Source organism: Neovison vison, chromosome 7 (assembly GCF_020171115.1).
Source record: "Neovison vison isolate M4711 chromosome 7, ASM_NN_V1, whole genome shotgun sequence".
NCBI lineage: Eukaryota > Metazoa > Chordata > Mammalia > Carnivora > Mustelidae > Neogale > Neogale vison.
The window spans coordinates 108203572-108219905 of record NC_058097.1 but is presented as its reverse complement, the minus strand read 5'-3'; the positions used below and the strand labels follow the sequence as shown (position 1 = coordinate 108219905).

The following is a 16334-nucleotide window of genomic DNA, read 5'->3' as shown; positions in this document are numbered from 1 at the left end:
ACCTTTTCAATTTTCTTTTACAGGAAAATTACCTCCCAATAGGTGGCGCTCATGCAACACCATACATATTTTTACTTTCCTTTTAGTTTTATTTTGAGAAAAATCCATATTTGCTCTGATGGACTTTCTTCTCCATTTGTCACCTTTGGGAAACTTGAGTCTAGAATTAGGGCTGAAAGTCTCTCTTCTAGGAGTGTTCCAAAGTGTAATGCCATGTTTCTGGGATCTATCCAGCATGGAGAACACCTGGATTGAAAAAAAGAAAAATTGGGATTGGTTCAGAAAACCAAATAATGCTTGGGTCCTGTTTTCTTGACTGAAACTTGACTGATTGAATCAGAACTCCTGATTGCTTGATTGGTTGATCGAGAGGTTAATAGAGGTCAGGGGTTTGTAATGAATGTTGATTTTGCCCTGGGGGAGACACTTGAAATATCTGGAGATATTTTTGGTTGTTACATCTGGGGGTACTCCTGGCATCTGGTGGAGAGAGGTCAGGGATGCTGCTGACAACCCTACAATGAACAGGATAGCCCCCTCACGACAAAGAACTATCAGTCACCTACCCTCCCCTAAGCTTATAGCTTCTTGGAAAAAGGAGATAGGCTTCGCAACAGATGGGAAGGCAGGTAAAGGAAAGGTTTTGTTTTTCATGAGAGAGCAGGCACTGGGGAAGAGGGACAAAGGAAGAGGGAGAGAGAGAGAATCTTAAGCAGGTTCTGCGCTGAGCACAGAGCCCAGTGCAGGGCTCCATATCACAACCCTGAGATCATGACCCGAGCTAAAATCAAGAATCAGACATTTACCCTACTGAGCCACCCAGGCTCCCCAGAAAAGGTAATTTTTTAGAACTGGTGTAGAAGGACATACCTACTTTGAGTCCTGAGTTCAATTTTTCCTCAATCGCTTTCCTTGAAGGTGGCCATATTGGTCATTTTCCCGATCCCTGAGGGGCTAAAAAGAACATCACAGTCATAAACTCATTTTCCCTCCTCCCTCCTCATCTGTGAATTAATTTGATGCTCATTTATTGAATGCTTTTTGTGTGCAAGGCTTTGGAGTGGGTGCTTCACGATCCTGGGGGTGGAAAGAGGACAAGGAGGTCGGAGGCTCTGTCTACAGTTTCTTTGGGTGTCCCTCTCCGTGTTTCTTCAGCTTTTTCTCACTGGATCCACACCTTAGTCTCTCTCAACCTTTCTCTTCATTTCATCCATTCTACCCAAAGTGTGACTATGTAATCAACCTGTGTGCCCTAAGCAATTCCTTATCTGTATGGTCTCCTCTGAATAACTTGTCCCCCACCCCCAAATTGTACTATTAATTATAGTAATTATTAATTCCCCCCTCCCTTACCTGGTAAAGCTGGTCATTGGACAACAGAGTCTGCTTGTCTGAAGCTACAAAAAACAAACAAACAAAAAAACGCAAGGTAGGCTAAGAAATTGGGTTATATTCACACACTGGAGTACTAAACAGTAATGAGTGAGTGAACTACAGCAAGGTGGAAAGATTTCACAGGCATGTTTTTTGAGTAACAGAAGCACACACACAGGAGTACTTTTGTATGGGTGCATTGACATAAGAAATGTAAACAGGCAAAATTTGATCAATAAGTCGGGATAATACTGGTTTTGGGGGATGGGTAGAGGCTGGAATTGACCCCAAGGGGGATGTCTAGGGTGTGGGTAATACTCTCATTCTTGAACTGGGTGTTGGATTCATGGGTGTGTTTGCTTGTTTAGCTGTGTGCTTGCCATTCATGTATGTTTCTCTCTGTATGTCTTAGTTCATCAAGTAGTTTTTTTTTTTTTTTTTTTAATTCAGAGGAATCAGAGGAAAATCAGAGGGAGGTGGTTCTTGAGACAGGTAAATATGCTGTGAACACAACAGGGTCCTTTTCACCCAGTTGGGCTAGATGGCAACACATGCCCACCTCATCTCTTCTACAGGGTCTACTTTGCTACTTTGGTAGGAAGGAAACTGAGGGTCCCCGGAGGTCTCGTTTCTCACTGAGGAACATTCTTTTACCTCTGGACTGGCGAACTCCATCCTGTCCAGCAATGAAGTAAACACCGACAGCAAGGAATAAAAAGCTGATGATTTCGGCGAAGACAAAGCTGGATACAGTGCCTGTGTTCAGGTCAATGCAGTTCTGACACACTATGGGGAAAGGGAGGGACAAGGCGCCTTCAAGGTGTGAAAGTGGTTCTCCTAAATCTTTTTCTCTTGCCTACAAGTGCTAATGCATCCACCTAGGGTAGCAGACTCCTCTCTCTGTGCAGGGTTTGTTAGGGGAATTGCCTGGGAAGATCCTGGGACTTAAGCATGCAACACTTCCTGATATCCCCCCATCTCCCAGGCATTCTGGGGAAACCTATGAAGTCTGACCATCAGGAAATATGTGAAATAGAAGGAAGATCAGATCCCCTTCTCTGTGGTCACCTGCCTTCTACAGTTCATTGCTGCTCACCTTGTAATCTCCTCTGTCTCCCTGAACTACCCCAACTCAGTTTATATAGATAGATGATGGCTCTAATCCATGACTGCCTATCCAGAATTAAACCAGGCTTTATAGGACCAGGTATGCTTTTCTAAGAAGATGAGGGAACTGTCTTGTTATATTCAAAAAGAGGCAAGCTGAGATTGAGAGAATGAGAACTGGTTATTCCCACGCTCACCAGGGATAAGAAGCCCACCAGAATAGCGAGTACTGCTAGATAGATAGATAACAAACAAACCGAAGGGGATTACATACTTCTGTAATATATTTGGAATGGTTTTGAAGTGCCATTTGATCCTTTACACTGATATATCCCTTGAGGGTCCTTGATACTGCTTCCCAGATTCAGCTTAGCACCATTCGAGGAATTTTCTTGTTTCCCATCTTTATACCATGTGATCTCTGTGTCTTTTGAGTGACAAATCAGAAGTACCGAACCATCTTCTCGATCGCCATCTAGTTTTACCACAGGAGCTTCTGAAAAGGGAAAAGTCATCATCTGTTAAAGATCTCTCCTCTGAAATTTTCCCTGCCTCGAGGTATCAGAAGACCATTGAAGCAGCTCTTCTCAAACTTTACTGTGCACATGGTTCACCTGGGCAACCTAGTGAGAATTTCAGATTCTCCTTAGTAGTTCTGGGAAAGAGCTGAAATGGAGCATTTCTAACTTGATGCCAGTGGTGTTGGTTCACGGGTCCCACTTTGAATAGTGCTTAGCTGCTGGGGTCCTGTTTCTACTCCAAGAATTAGAGAGCTAATTGCTTGACTTCAGGAAAGCTGCCCAGAAAGATCGTGACTGGCCAGTCGTTTGGTTGACTGCTATTATTACCCATCATCCCATCCCTTCTGTCACTCAGTCCTATAGGACTTCTAGTGTAGGAACCACATTTCCATGAATTTCCTCAGAGTTTGAGGATAGAAAGAAGCCATTCACACTACCTTCTTTCGTCTTGGCTGTCGTACCTATAGAGACAGAAGAGAGACAGAGTATTAGCTGGGTATAGAGTTGTCCAGATGCCCTGAGGTAATCATTTCCTTGGTCATTCAAGGCCAAGATACATATCCTAATCTAAGAGTGGGCAGTATCTATACTTAACCTCCCTGGGTTGTAGCCTAACTCACCAAATTAAATTCAAGGTGTTGTATAATAAAGAATTTGTCGGGTCTTTGTCATGGATTCCTGGGAAGGGGTTTCTAAACCCTTGGAATTTCACGAGTGATAGAAGTGTCTGTGTTATTCTTGGTGGGCTTATTTATTTATTTTTAAAAAGATTTATTTATTTATTTATTTATTTATTTGCGAGAAAGCATGAGAGAGCATATGGTAGGGGGAGGGTAGGGGGAGATGGAGAGAGAGAGAAGCAGACTCCCCGCTGAGCATGGAGCTCCACTTGGAGCTTGATCCTACAACCCTGTGATCATGATCTGAGCCGAAATCAAGAGTTGGATGCTCAACCGACTGAGCCACTCAGGTGCCCCTTGGTGGTCTTTTGGACCATACATGAATTTGTGTTATGAGATGACTCAGGATGGAGCTGGTCAAGACCCATGTAATCTGGAATCTGAGCCTTGGCTGAGGAAGGATGCTGGAGACTGAATCCAGTCACATGGCCAGCAATTCAATCAATTATGCGTATGTCGTGAAACTCCAGTAAAAACTCAGTGGAGGGGTGCCTGGATGGCTCATTTGGTTAAGTGTCTGCTTTTGGATCAGGTCAAGATCCCAGGATCCTGGAATCGAGCCCCACATTAGGCTCCCTGTTCAGTGGGGAGCCTGCTTCTCCTTTTCCCTCCGCCTGGCTCTCCTCTGCTTGTTCTCTCTCTCCGAAAAATAACAAAATAAAATCTTTTTTTTTTTCTTAAAGATTTTGTTTGTTTATTTGGCAGACAGAGATCCCAAGCAGAGAGGCAGACAGAGAGAGAGGAGGAAGCAGGCTCCCCGCCAAGCAGAGAGCCCAATGCGGGGCTCGATCCCAGGACTCTGGGACCATGACCTGAGCTGAAAGCAGAGGCCTTAACCCACTGAGCCACCCAGGTGCCCCCAAAATAAAATCTTAAAACAAAAACTCAGTGGAGGGGCCCATGCGTGGCTCTGTTGGTTGAACATCTGACTCTTGGTTTCAGGTCAGGTCATGATATCTGGGTGGTGAGATCAAGTCCCGTGTTGGACTTTGTGCTGGCGCAGAGCCTGCTTGATATTCTCAACCTCTCCATCTGTTCTCCCACTGCTCCCTCTTTCTCTAAAAAAAACCCCCAAAAGTCAAGGGAAATAAAATTCTCAGTGGAGCTTCCTTGTTGGTGAGTGTATCAATGTACTAGGAGGGTGATGTATTTTGATTCCACAGGGAGAGGGCACAGGAGCTCTGTGTTCAGGGACTTCACAGACCTTACGCATCTCTTCATTTGGAAAAATGCTGATTTTATTTTTTATAATTAAACTGTAATAGTAAAGGGGCACCATGGTGGCTCAGTCATTAAGCATCTGCCTTCAGCTCACGTCGTGGTCCTGGAGTTCTGGGACTGAGCCCCAGGTTGGGGTTCCCTGTTCAGTGGGGAGCCTGCCTCTCCTTTTGCCCCTCACTCTGCTCATGCTCTCTCTCAAACAAGTAAGTAAGTAAGTAAATAAATAAATCTATTTTTTTTAAAACAGATTTTATTTATTTATTTGTCAGAGAGAGAGAGAGCACAGGCAGGCAGAGTGGCAGCAGAGGCAGAGGGAGAAGCAGGTTCCCCGCTGAGCAAGGAGCCCAATGTGGGACTCCATCCCAGGACGCTGGGACCATGACCCGAGCCGAAGGCAACCGCCTAACCAACTGAGCCACCATGGTGTCCCAAATAAATCTATTTTTTAAAAATTTGAGCTGTAATAGTAAATATGTGCTTTCTTGAGTTTTGTGAGTTGTTGTAACCAATCGTCAAATCTGGGAACCCTCCAGGTTTGTACCCAGCTTGTCAGAAGTTTACGTGGTATAGGAACCACTGAACTTGTGTCTGGAACTCAAAGGGAGGGCAGTCTTGTTGGGCACAGTGCCCTTGACCTGTGGGGTCTAATGTTAATTCTGGATGGTTAGCATCAGAACTATACGGCAACATACACCAAAGTATTGCATGCATGGTCTGGAATGCTCTGCTTTTTTTTTTTTTTAAAGATTTTACTTATTTTATTTGACAGATAGAGATCACAGGTAGGCAGAGAGGCAGGCAGAGAGAGAGGGGGAAGCAGGCTCCCTGCTGAGCAGAGAGCCCGATGCGGGGCTCAATTCTAGGACCCTGGGATCATGACCTGAGCCGAAGGCAGAGGCTTTAACCCACTGAGCCACCCAGGCCCCCACTCTGCTTTTTTTTTTTTTTTTTTTTTTAGCAGCTAAAGCTCCATCAAAAGTGGGCTTACGTGAACTAAAGGCTTTTTGAGTACTTCTAAAATCCTCAGCCTTGGTAATCCATTTTTTTTTTTTTTTTTTTGGTAGAAACCCTGGACGTCCTGGGGTGGGGGGTAGCTATTCAATAGCCTTCAAATCTGTCTCAAAACTCAAGAGTAGTGGAGTTGTGTTCCTTGTTGTACTACAGAGAAGTAGCACCAGAATTCAGTTCAATTGGATTGAATGCAAACATTTACCACATACGCTGACGTACCTGACGTGATTAAGCTGTGTGAAAGACAGGAGTAGCGATACAAAGAACTAACTTGTTGCCTCCAAAGAGTTTACAATGAAGCAGGAAAAATAAACACCGATGTAACTAACATAATAGAACATATAAATTATCTTTAGTATTCATGCAAATGCGTTTGAAAGGGGCTAGAAGCTATTGATTTTGCCCAAGAGTCAGGGACAGGGAAAACTTAACAGAGAAAATGACACTTGGTTGGAACTTGAATGATTGGTTCCTGGACCAGTTCGCTGGACAGAAAAAGGCATCCTGGGGAGAAGGAGGAGCGGAGCAAAGACATAGGTTGGAAAAGGACAGAGAAGTAGTGTGTCTAGAGGTGGAGTGTATGGAGGGGACAGATGAAGCATGAATCAAAGTATGAAGGGGAAAAAAAAAAGTATGGAAATAGTTGGAAGGAGTCAGCTGTTTTAGAACTTCTTGCAAGACTGAAATGATTATTAATTGTACTTAACAGAGTTTGGAACATGGTAGCTTTATATTTGTTGAGTGAGTGCACGAATGGATGAATGAGTGAATTAAAAAAAAAAAAAAAAGCAAAGCAAACAATTAAGCAGATTTCTCACCAGCGGCCCGTCTTGACCACCTGATCACCATGGGAGGGACAAAGGGACCCCTTGTTCTAACTCAGATTCTATAGGAGAGAGGGTCCAACTGATTGCTAACATCCTTTAATTTTGCATCTGTGATTCTTCTTTCTTTTTAGGATTTGAGTGCTCATGTAGCCAAATTTTCTAGGCTGACTGGTAAGAGGACAGAGCCCATAGGAAGGAGGGACCATCCAAGTTCACACAGCTCACTGGTGGCTGATCCGGACCCAGAGTTCAGGTTTCCATTGCTCTTTCTGCTATATCTAGCTGCTTCACACAGGCTTTCAGCCCTGCCCCTCCACCTGTATGGTCTTCAGTGGCTCTTCCCCCCAATTTCCTGCAGAAATCATTCTAAACTCTCACTGTCCTCCTTGAGTCTACAGCTCAGGAACACCAAGCTCAGTTTTAGCAAGTGGCATCGTCTACCACTTAGGTCATTGAGAACGTAGATGCCGTAATGACCTTCTCCAGCTTCCTTCCCAACTACACACCTACCCATGGCCAAAGCCATTTGCACTTCCTCTCTCTTGCCTTCTCCTCTGCATCCTTGACCCCACTCTCATCTCTACCCTTTCAACATCAGCTCCAGGAACTCGCTCTACTCTCTGTGTTTTCCTTTAGCCTAGAAATGGGCTCACATTTCTCTCACACTCAAAAATATTTCATCTTAGATCCTATGTCCTTTTCTATTTACCACTCAAACTCTATTCTCTTCTCATCCAAACGTCTTTAAAGACAGTCTACACTTGGTACTTTATCACCATCCTCATCTTCTATACACTTCCATTCGGTTTCCCCTCATACTACCCCAATGAAAGGGTTATAAATCAATTGTGGCCTTTATTTTGTTAAATCCCACAGGCTTAAACTTTTAAATATATTATTCTATCAGCAGGACGTCTCTATAATATTTCATTATTGGTGATTCTTTCCTTTTGGAAGTTCTCTGCTCCCTTCGTGTTGCATCATCTGATTATTCCAGCTCTTTGATCGTCCTCTTATCTCTTTTGTGAGATGTTTTTCTCTAACTACCCTTTATTTATTTATTTATTCTTAAAAAAGATTTTATTTATTTATTTGACAGAGATCAGAGGTAGGCAGAGAGGCAGGCAGAGGGTGGGGGGAGGGAGAAGCAGGCTCCCCGCTGAGGAGAGAGCCTGATGTGGGGCTCGATCCCAGGAATCGGAGATCATGACCTGAGCCGAGGCACAGGCTTAACCCGCTGAGTCACCCAGGCGCCCCTCTAACTGCCCTTTAAAGGTTAATATCCTCTCGGTTCCATCCTCAGGCTCTCTTCCTCACATCTCACGTAATCCTTGTATGATTCCAGCAACTTCCGTGTTTCCCTCAGCGTGTGGAGAACCATCTTTAGTCCAGATTCCAGGCATCAACCCAGGTCATCCACTTCCCATTGTTTATGCCCAACAGAATATTCACCCAGGCGTCCTATATTGGACCTTGCACTTAGTCTAGTGACACCGAAGCTTCTCTCTCCAAGTAGACTATAAGCTCACTAGGGCAGAAGGTTCTTATCCTTCCTTATATCCTCCTAGCATATCATGTAACAGGATCTCACTCATATTTGTTGACCTGTTGGCCCTATGACCAACTGGGTGAGTGCCTTATAGTTCTCCCCCTAACTCCAGCTCTGAGTTAAGGAACACACACTTATTCTTTTCAGTCCCCCGGCCTGTGCCCTTTTGGGCTACATTCAACCTAAGATGGCGGCATCCGGGTCTTCCCTCTAGCCAGTAAAGTCTGCTGTTTTCATTTCTTAAGAGACAAGGACCCCATCTCTCCCCCTGGACACTGCTTCTCTCTAGCAGAGAACAATAAGAGGCTTCATTTTGCCCTTCTTTCTCAGAATTCTAGTGTGACGTCTGAGGTAGGCTTGAGGTTAGAGATCCCAATACCATTTCTTTCCCAGTAATGATCTCTTCCCCTGAGCCTTTCTCCAGACTACCAGAACCCCGTACCTTGAAGAAGAGTGACAGCCAAGATGAGGCCAGCCAGATGCTTCCCCGGCTCCATGTCAGTCTCTGTCTTTCCCCTGAAAGAAGCACGAAGCAACTCCCAGCAGCCTGCCAGCCTGCAGAGCAGCTCGTCTGGCTCCGCCCAGCATCCCTCAGCCTGGGGCCCCTGAGAGAAGGCTCGAATCCAGAACCACCACCCTCTACTTCAAACGTGGGCAGAGAGGGGCCTCAGGAGGTCTGCATGTGCGTGTGTATCTTGCTTGTGAAGGAGTAGAGAATGGGAAGACGTGGGAGGGGAAGGGAGAGAGGACTGCTTCTCCATCTCAGAGACAGCTTGCACAGAGAAACCCCTTGGGTTCTGGGTAGGAGATGGGCCCCTTTCTTCCTGAGAGGGGTAAACATCTCTGCCACCTCTTGTTGCTAGGATGTCAGCTGGTTGCTAGAACTCATGAATTTAAGTGAGAATCCTGACGTGCTCAAGCCCTTATTCAGGAATTTTTCACTGCTCTTTGGAGACAAGATCATCAAAAAGGGGCCTGCCTGGATGAGAATAGGTAGGAAAATTGGAACAAGACAAGCCATATATTTCCAGGCGTCAGAGCCTGAACTGAGTTTCCAGGATCTTGGGCCCCTGGCTCCCTCAGCCAGTCCATCAGTGAGTCAACAAAAAATCTACAGAACCTCTAGTTATGTGCCAGGCACAAGCCAGGTGATGGAGATACAGAAGGGAGCAAGACATGTGCTATCTCTGCCCTCAGGTAAATTACAGTCTGACTTGGGCAGCGTAGAGAGTTTGGATCCTCATAGGCCACAGGGGAGAAAAGTCCTCTTGTCTCTTGGTGAGTCAATCACATTGTTATTAATAACTGTCTCTTACTGAGCAAGTGTGGTATCTCATGTACCATGCAAACTTTTTGTCTGAATCCTTATTGGCATACGCAGAGAATTAGGCTCTGAAAAATTCCATGACTGGCCCAGGCCCACTGGGTAGGCAGTATTGGAGCTGGGATTCAAACGTCCAGTTTAAAAAGCTACTTAGTCTGGTGTCCCAGGCTGTCCAAGGAGGACCTTGGGCGGAGTCCCAAGAAAGACCAGAAATGGGAGGAACTTTGCTGGTATGGCTTATGGGATGGGGCTCACAGTATTTCTCAAGGGTTTTGAGAGCTGGGGGTGAGTTTTCAGGGGGTGAGTAAATGTAGTTACGCTGTTGACAGAAACTCTGAAATTACTGTTTTTCATCAGTGAGTTGGGAAAGAACATCCTACACCTTCTTTTACTTCCTAGAGGTCTAGGCAACATTTTCCACATTCTCTGCTATCTCTTTCACCTCACCCCCAAGCTCAGTGCTCAGAGAAAGAACCATTTGCACCTGCTTCCTTTCTACCCCACCCCCACTCAGCCCCTGCCCTGACAGTCTCCTCTGATCAACGGCAGAGAGCAGACAGATAGGCAGACAGATAGGCGTCTTCTGGTTCCTCCCCCCACCTTTACTTTTTCCGGGTACCCATGAGTCAGTGGGAGGAGGGTGTCTTTCACCCTGGTGGATAGTTCTGTGACCTGGGTCTACCTACTGAAGGAATTCTGCTGGAAAATGGAACACTGTAGGTTTCTGGTTGGCCTGATACTGGCTGTCCTTCTCTCCCAAGGTAAGGCTTCTCTAGGTGGTGAGGACATCTTGGAGAAGGGACGCGAGAGGAACATTTGCACCTGGACTGGGCTCCACGTTAAAGTCCTTCTCAGTGCTAGCTTCACTTTACCAAGAAGAGTTGTCAAGGAGAGCAGGGCTGGGAGGTAGTACAGGGTTTGGATTGGGAAACAGGCTCTTGGCTTTGAGTCTAGCTAGGCACGTATGTTGGCCTTGAATGCCTCTCTAAGGGTCTTAGGCCAGAGATCTGCAGGAAATGTGCCGTTTGCAGGAGCCTGAGCCTAGGACTGATAAGGGAACACTATTTCTTCTAGGACAGAGAGGCTCTGGGATTAGTACTCTTAGTGATTTGGCCATCATTTGTCACCATTTGTCACCATACGGAGCCATGACCCCGTACTCAGGGGGATGTTTTAAGAGAAAGTTGAGTTTAGGTGGAGAAGGAAGGAGGGCATATCTGGGATGGTAAGATGATCAACTCATCTTGGTTTGCCTGGTTTTAAAACTGGTAGTGTCTTGTCCCAGAAACCCCCTCAATCTCAGGCAAACTGGGACAAATGCTTTGGGACATCCAGGATTTCCAATGGAAACAGATCCTCATGGAAGGCATGATTATAGGATGTGATATAACCTTGGCCTGTGTGAGATGCACAAGAAACAGCTCTTTGGGGGATTTTCCAGAAGATGCTTTTGTATTCAAATTGGTAATAGAATACGAATTCAGGGAAAATCTGGACTCCACTTTTCCCTGGGATTGGAGATACAGATTCTCATGTCTCTGTGGGTTGTGGAGGTGTTCTCAGTCAAAACAGTTCAGTGGATCTAGAAAGGCCCTGTGCATACCTCCAGCCCTCAAACTCCCTAGAAGCCTTGACTTGTGTGACGCACCAAGAATGAATTTGATAAAATAATTTTTTCTACCTCCTTACTCTTAAGCAAGGGTAGAACAAATAAAAATCTTTACCTGGGATTTTTCCCGGGGTCTCCTTCTGGATCACTGGGCTAGTAATCCATACCAGCTTTTCTCCTACCCCAACCATCACTGGTCCCAAGAAAGACGTTAGTGACGAGAGTCCCATTCTCTTGGTAGTTGTGGGGGCAGGAGCAAAGCGGGAGGGAAGAGGATGAGAAGCTGAAGTGGGAGGGTTATAGATGGCTGGGAAGTAGAATTAGAAGCTTTGTTGGAGGGGCACCTACGTGGCCTAGTTAGTTCAGCGTCTGCCTTCGGCTCAGGTCATGATCTCAGGGTTAAGAGATTGAAGCCCTCATCCAGCCCCTTGTTGAGCCCCTCCTTGGGCTCCCTGCTTAGCAGGAAGGCTACTTCTCCATCCTCCCCTCCCCTTCTCCCTTTCCCCCTGCTCCTGCTCTCTATCTCTTTCTCAAATAAATAAATAAAATCTTAAAAAAAAAAGTTTTGTTGGAAAACAAATGTGGACATCTCCAGCCAAGGAACAGTCTTCTGCATTTCCATATTTCTTGAATGTTTCAGTAATCTATACTCCCCTTCTACTTCTTTTTTTTTTTTTTAAGATTTTATTTATTTATTTAACACAGAAAGAGATCACAAGTAGGCAGAAAGGCAGGCAGAGAGAGAAGGGGAAGCAGGTTTCCAGCCAAGCAGAAAACCCGATGCAGGACTCGATTCCAGGATCCCAGGATCCCGGGATCACGACCTGAGCTGAAGGCAGAGGCTTATTTATCCCACTGAACCACCCAGGGGCCCCTCCCCTTCTACTTTTAATTAGTGGTCTGAACTTCTTTCCAGGAAGGTTCTTAGATCCAGTTGGCTCCATGATTTCCAATTTGACTCCATGTCCATCAGGGTCTGTCCTCTGCTGGGACTGAATCCTTGCATCCTTCCTGGCCCCTGTAGTTCATGGGGAGCCTCCCAAAGCCTTTTTCTTGTGACTTCTGTCTCTCACACTAGAAACCATAAATTGTCCTAGACTTAGAAAGTGGTCCTTTTTAAGTACCAACTCAGCAGAATAAGGCATCTGCTGCAGACCAAACAGCTGGCTGAAGTCCTGGTTGGGTTTTGGGTTGCTGTTGTTTTCCTCGTAGGGAGCCCCTCCAAGATAACTGTGGAAGAGCTTGAGGACATGGTGTTCCTGACGTGTAACGCCAACATCGAGCGGTTAGAGGGAACACTGCCATTACCACATGGTAAAATGTGGAACTTGGGAAAACGCAACCTGGACCCACGAGGAATATATGTGTGCAACGGGACAGATGAACAAGACCACAAACGACATTTTACGCAAGTATATTTTCGAAGTATGTGCCTTCTGGACCCTCTGGTTTGAAATGAATGGGACCTCTGGATATGAGAAGCTTATAGCCAGAAAGGACCGTGCTGGACCAACCTGTTCTCTAAACAAAGTGGGGGTCCCTCTTGTAATGGTATGCGCCAGACTTTGGAGCTTAACTAATGGAAAAAAAAAAAATAGCAGGGGCCTTGGTACTCAAGCAGTAGAGGCTGGGTTGGGAGAGCGGTTTGGCCCTGCAGACTTGTTTGCATTCTTACAAAGCTGGTACTGCTTCTTGGCTCCTTTTCAGGGGTTCCTTGGGATGAAGGGTGGAGGTGGATGTAGCAAGGGTATCAGCAGGCCTTTCTCCAGGGATCTTACTGAAGTTTGGGTCCTGGTGTGAGGTCCCGGGGTTGCCCTAGAAGGCAGAGATGGTTCCCTGGTCTTGAAGGCTCTCCAGTTCTCCTCTCATCCCCGCCCCCCTGCAGTGTGTCAGAACTGTGTGGAGCTGGACTCAGCTACCCTGGCTGGCATTATCATCACTGACCTAATCGCCACTCTGCTCCTTGCTTTGGGGGTCTATTGCTTTTCTGGACATGAGACTGGAAGGTTCTCTAAGGGTAAGTGGAAGGGACAGAGTGTGCGTTCATGCATGCACACATGCACACGTATGTTGTGGATGTGGGTGTGAGTGTGGACCTGCAAAGAATGGGGCTGGCAGTGGGTTGTGTCTCCTCTGGGAGTCACTCTTGCAATCTCTAAGGATTACTAACTCTGGTTATTGGAAGACTTGTGTCCATATTGCCCATGTAGACTTCTGAGGGTACAACCAGCTGCTGTCCTCTTGTAGTGTTCATGGGGTCTCACTGTCCCCTCCTCCTAGGCCCTTGATGACTCTTTCCCCCTGTTTCTTCTAGCTGCTGACACTCAAGTTCTGTTGGAAAATGACCAGCTCTATCAGGTGAGCTGTGAGGGGAAAGAGACATGAATGGGAGGGGAATGGGAAGGGATGAAGAGGCTGTTGCTAGGTGTTCTGTGTATGGATGAAAGGTTCTAGCGGGGAACTCATCAATGGCAGGGCTGGAAAATGCAGGCATGAGCTCTCATATCTGGGGTCTACTGGGGTCTTCCCTGGGAGAAACTGACCCTGCCTCACTGATTCCCCTTCTCACCTCCTAGCCCCTTCGGGATCGGAATGATGCTCAGTATAGTCATCTTGGTGAAAACTGGCCTCGGAAGAAGTGAACCTGACACCAGTGGCTTATAGGAGTATCAACTGTACCTTCTTCCCTTGATCAGCCAATAAAGGTCTTCTCTCACTCAGCAGGTGCCTGGACTTTTCGAGGCTCTTGGACAAGGCACGGGAGTTGCCCTGCCTTGGCTGGACCCTTGCCCTCCCTGCCCACCTCTGTCCTTCCTTCGTTGCTTCCATTCCTCTGCCCCAGATGGACAGTGTGATGGGTTGTCTCCCGCCCCATTCTGGCCCACTGGTGTTTCTGGCCTGGTGGGCTTCCTGGGGGTGGGGGCGGCTCTACCACACTCTCTCAGCTACTTGTTGCCTCCAGCCCCTGTTACAACCCCTGAAGGGCTTTGGTTTCCTCACCACAGTTAAAGGCAGTGTTTACAGACCCAGCCGCACTAAAGTTTCCATGACATCATGAGCAGAGGAGGTGGAAACATCAAGGGCCAAGAGATTACTTTTTATCAAGACTTGGAGAGCATGTGTGACCAAGTCCCACTTCCACTAAGGGGCTGGCCTTGTCTTTATGACCGCTGTGGATCGGTAACCACTACCTGTGAGGAGGTTGCCCCATAAGCCCGTTTGGGACCCTTTCCTCCTCTATAGAAGGTACCACTCATCTTCCTCTCCTCAGAATCTGTTCCTGTCCCACCCCTGTCTTCTGCATGATAAACTAATATCAGAAACTCTTTATTACCCCTCTTCACCCACTTGGAAAGCTGGAATTGGAGAGTGGACAGGAGCTTGGGATATTTGCAGTGGAAGTCGCGTTCACTAGTGGGTTAGTGGTGGTTCTGAAACTTTGGGAGCCTGAAGGATTTATTAAAAACATAGACACTTGGGTCCCACTCTAGGCACCTAGCCCTCAGCTGATTCTGAAGCTGCCCCCATTCAGAGTCTCCAGTTTTGAGGAAGAGCTGAGGCCATGGATGTTTTTGTATCCTTTACGCTGTTCCTGTCTACCACAGGGGCAACCCCTCCTTTTGTTCTCTGAGCTACAGTAACTGAAAGATCTTCAGGACAGTTTCATAAGAGTGGGACTTTCCAAGACCAGGGTTCAGGAAGAGGGAAAGAACGAACAACCACACAGCCAGAGATCTGGATGATTCTGCCCACCATCTTCGTGAGCTATACACAGATGCTGATTTTGTTAGAGACTATGAACTTCCAAGGTACACATGCTTCATTCGTGGTCATGACTTCTTTCTACCCTTTACATCCCTAGGACTGTAGTTCTCTGCAGCCTGCCTCCAGCTTTCCACATAGGATCCCTCCACCTTGGGCAACTTTCCCGTGACATCTACCCATCCATTACTTATCTCCTTTCCACACCCCGCACACTTCCCTTCACCTTGTAGTCCTCGTAGGCTCTTAGATTCTCCCATACCTCTCACCAGTTCTCACCATTGCACGCACCTGGGAATCTCCAGAGCTCCTGATTATCTTGGGCGAAAGCATCAGGACTTTCAAAGTGGCTTAAGGTGATTTCATCATGAAGCCATGATTGATAAAGCTGCCCTAGTCCTTATGGAAACTTGTGTCCCTTTGGTTCTCCTTTGTGTGTGAGTGTGTGTGTGTGTGTTTTAAGTTTTTATTTTTTTAAATTTGTTTATTTGTGAGAAAGAGAGACAGAGTGCAAACAGGGGAGCAGAAGGTGAAGGGAGAAGCAGGCTCCCCATTGAACAGAGAGCCTGATGCAGGGCTTGATCCCTGAACCCTGGGATCATGACCTGAGCCAAAGGCAGACCCTTAACTGATGGAGTCACCCAGGCATCCCTCTTTTTTTGTGCTTTTAATAAAGAGCTTCACTGGGGTGCCTGGGTGGCTTGGACAGTTGAGTGTGCGACTCTTGATTTTGGCTCAGGTCATGATCTCAGGGTTGTGAGATTGAGACCTGTGTTGGAGGTCGACACTCAGTGGGGAGTCTGCTTGAGATTCTCTCCCTCTCCCTCTCCTCCCTACACACACACACACACACACACACACACACTCTCTCTCTCTCTCTCTCTCTCTCTTTCTCTCAAATAAATAAATTAATTAAAAAGTAAATTAAAAAAACAGCTTTACTGAGGTAAACCTACATGAATAAACTACATATATTTAAAGTATACATGTGATGTTTTGTCATATGTATTTACTTGTGAGACATCACTGCAATAAAGGTAATGAACATATCAACACCTTGAACAGTTTCCTTGGGCCCCTTCGTATGCAATTCTCCCCTCCTTCCTCTCCTTACCCCTCTACTCTCCAGGCAACCACTGATCTGCTTTTTGTCATTATAGATTAGCTTTTGTTTTTCTAGATTTTTATGTAAGTGTAATAATGTAACATGTACTCTTTTTTGGTCTGGCTTCTTATGCTTCAGCATAATTATTTTGTGATTCATACGTTTTACTAATATTTTATTCCTTTGTACTGCCCAGTAGTATTCCACTGTATGGATATATCACAGGCTATTTACCCATTCACCT

General features: G+C 46.2%; 2 protein-coding genes across 3 annotated transcripts; one reads left to right on the top strand and one right to left on the bottom strand.

The window, feature by feature from the left end:
• Positions 1 to 66: 66 nt before the first annotated feature.
• CD3G (CD3g molecule) lies at positions 67 to 8845 on the bottom strand. 2 transcript variants are annotated; one of them, XM_044257950.1, is made up of 7 exons: positions 8733 to 8845; positions 3440 to 3463; positions 2756 to 2977; positions 2029 to 2160; positions 1354 to 1397; positions 871 to 954; positions 67 to 246 (listed from the first exon to the last, which is right to left on the bottom strand). In XM_044257950.1, exons 1-6 carry the CDS (start codon positions 8785 to 8787, stop codon positions 889 to 891), a joined length of 543 nt encoding a protein of 180 aa, XP_044113885.1. In that variant the 5' UTR covers positions 8788 to 8845; the 3' UTR covers positions 67 to 246; positions 871 to 888. The 2 variants fall into 2 exon arrangements, with proteins under 2 accessions (XP_044113885.1, XP_044113886.1); XM_044257951.1 differs by having other exon boundaries at positions 875 to 954.
• A 1338-nt stretch (positions 8846 to 10183) lies between these two features.
• On the top strand, positions 10184 to 13944 carry CD3D (CD3d molecule). The gene is made up of 5 exons (XM_044257952.1): positions 10184 to 10375; positions 12436 to 12648; positions 13109 to 13240; positions 13538 to 13581; positions 13800 to 13944. Exons 1-5 carry the CDS (start codon positions 10321 to 10323, stop codon positions 13863 to 13865), a joined length of 510 nt encoding a protein of 169 aa, XP_044113887.1. The 5' UTR covers positions 10184 to 10320; the 3' UTR covers positions 13866 to 13944.
• The last annotated feature ends 2390 nt before the right edge of the window (positions 13945 to 16334 follow it).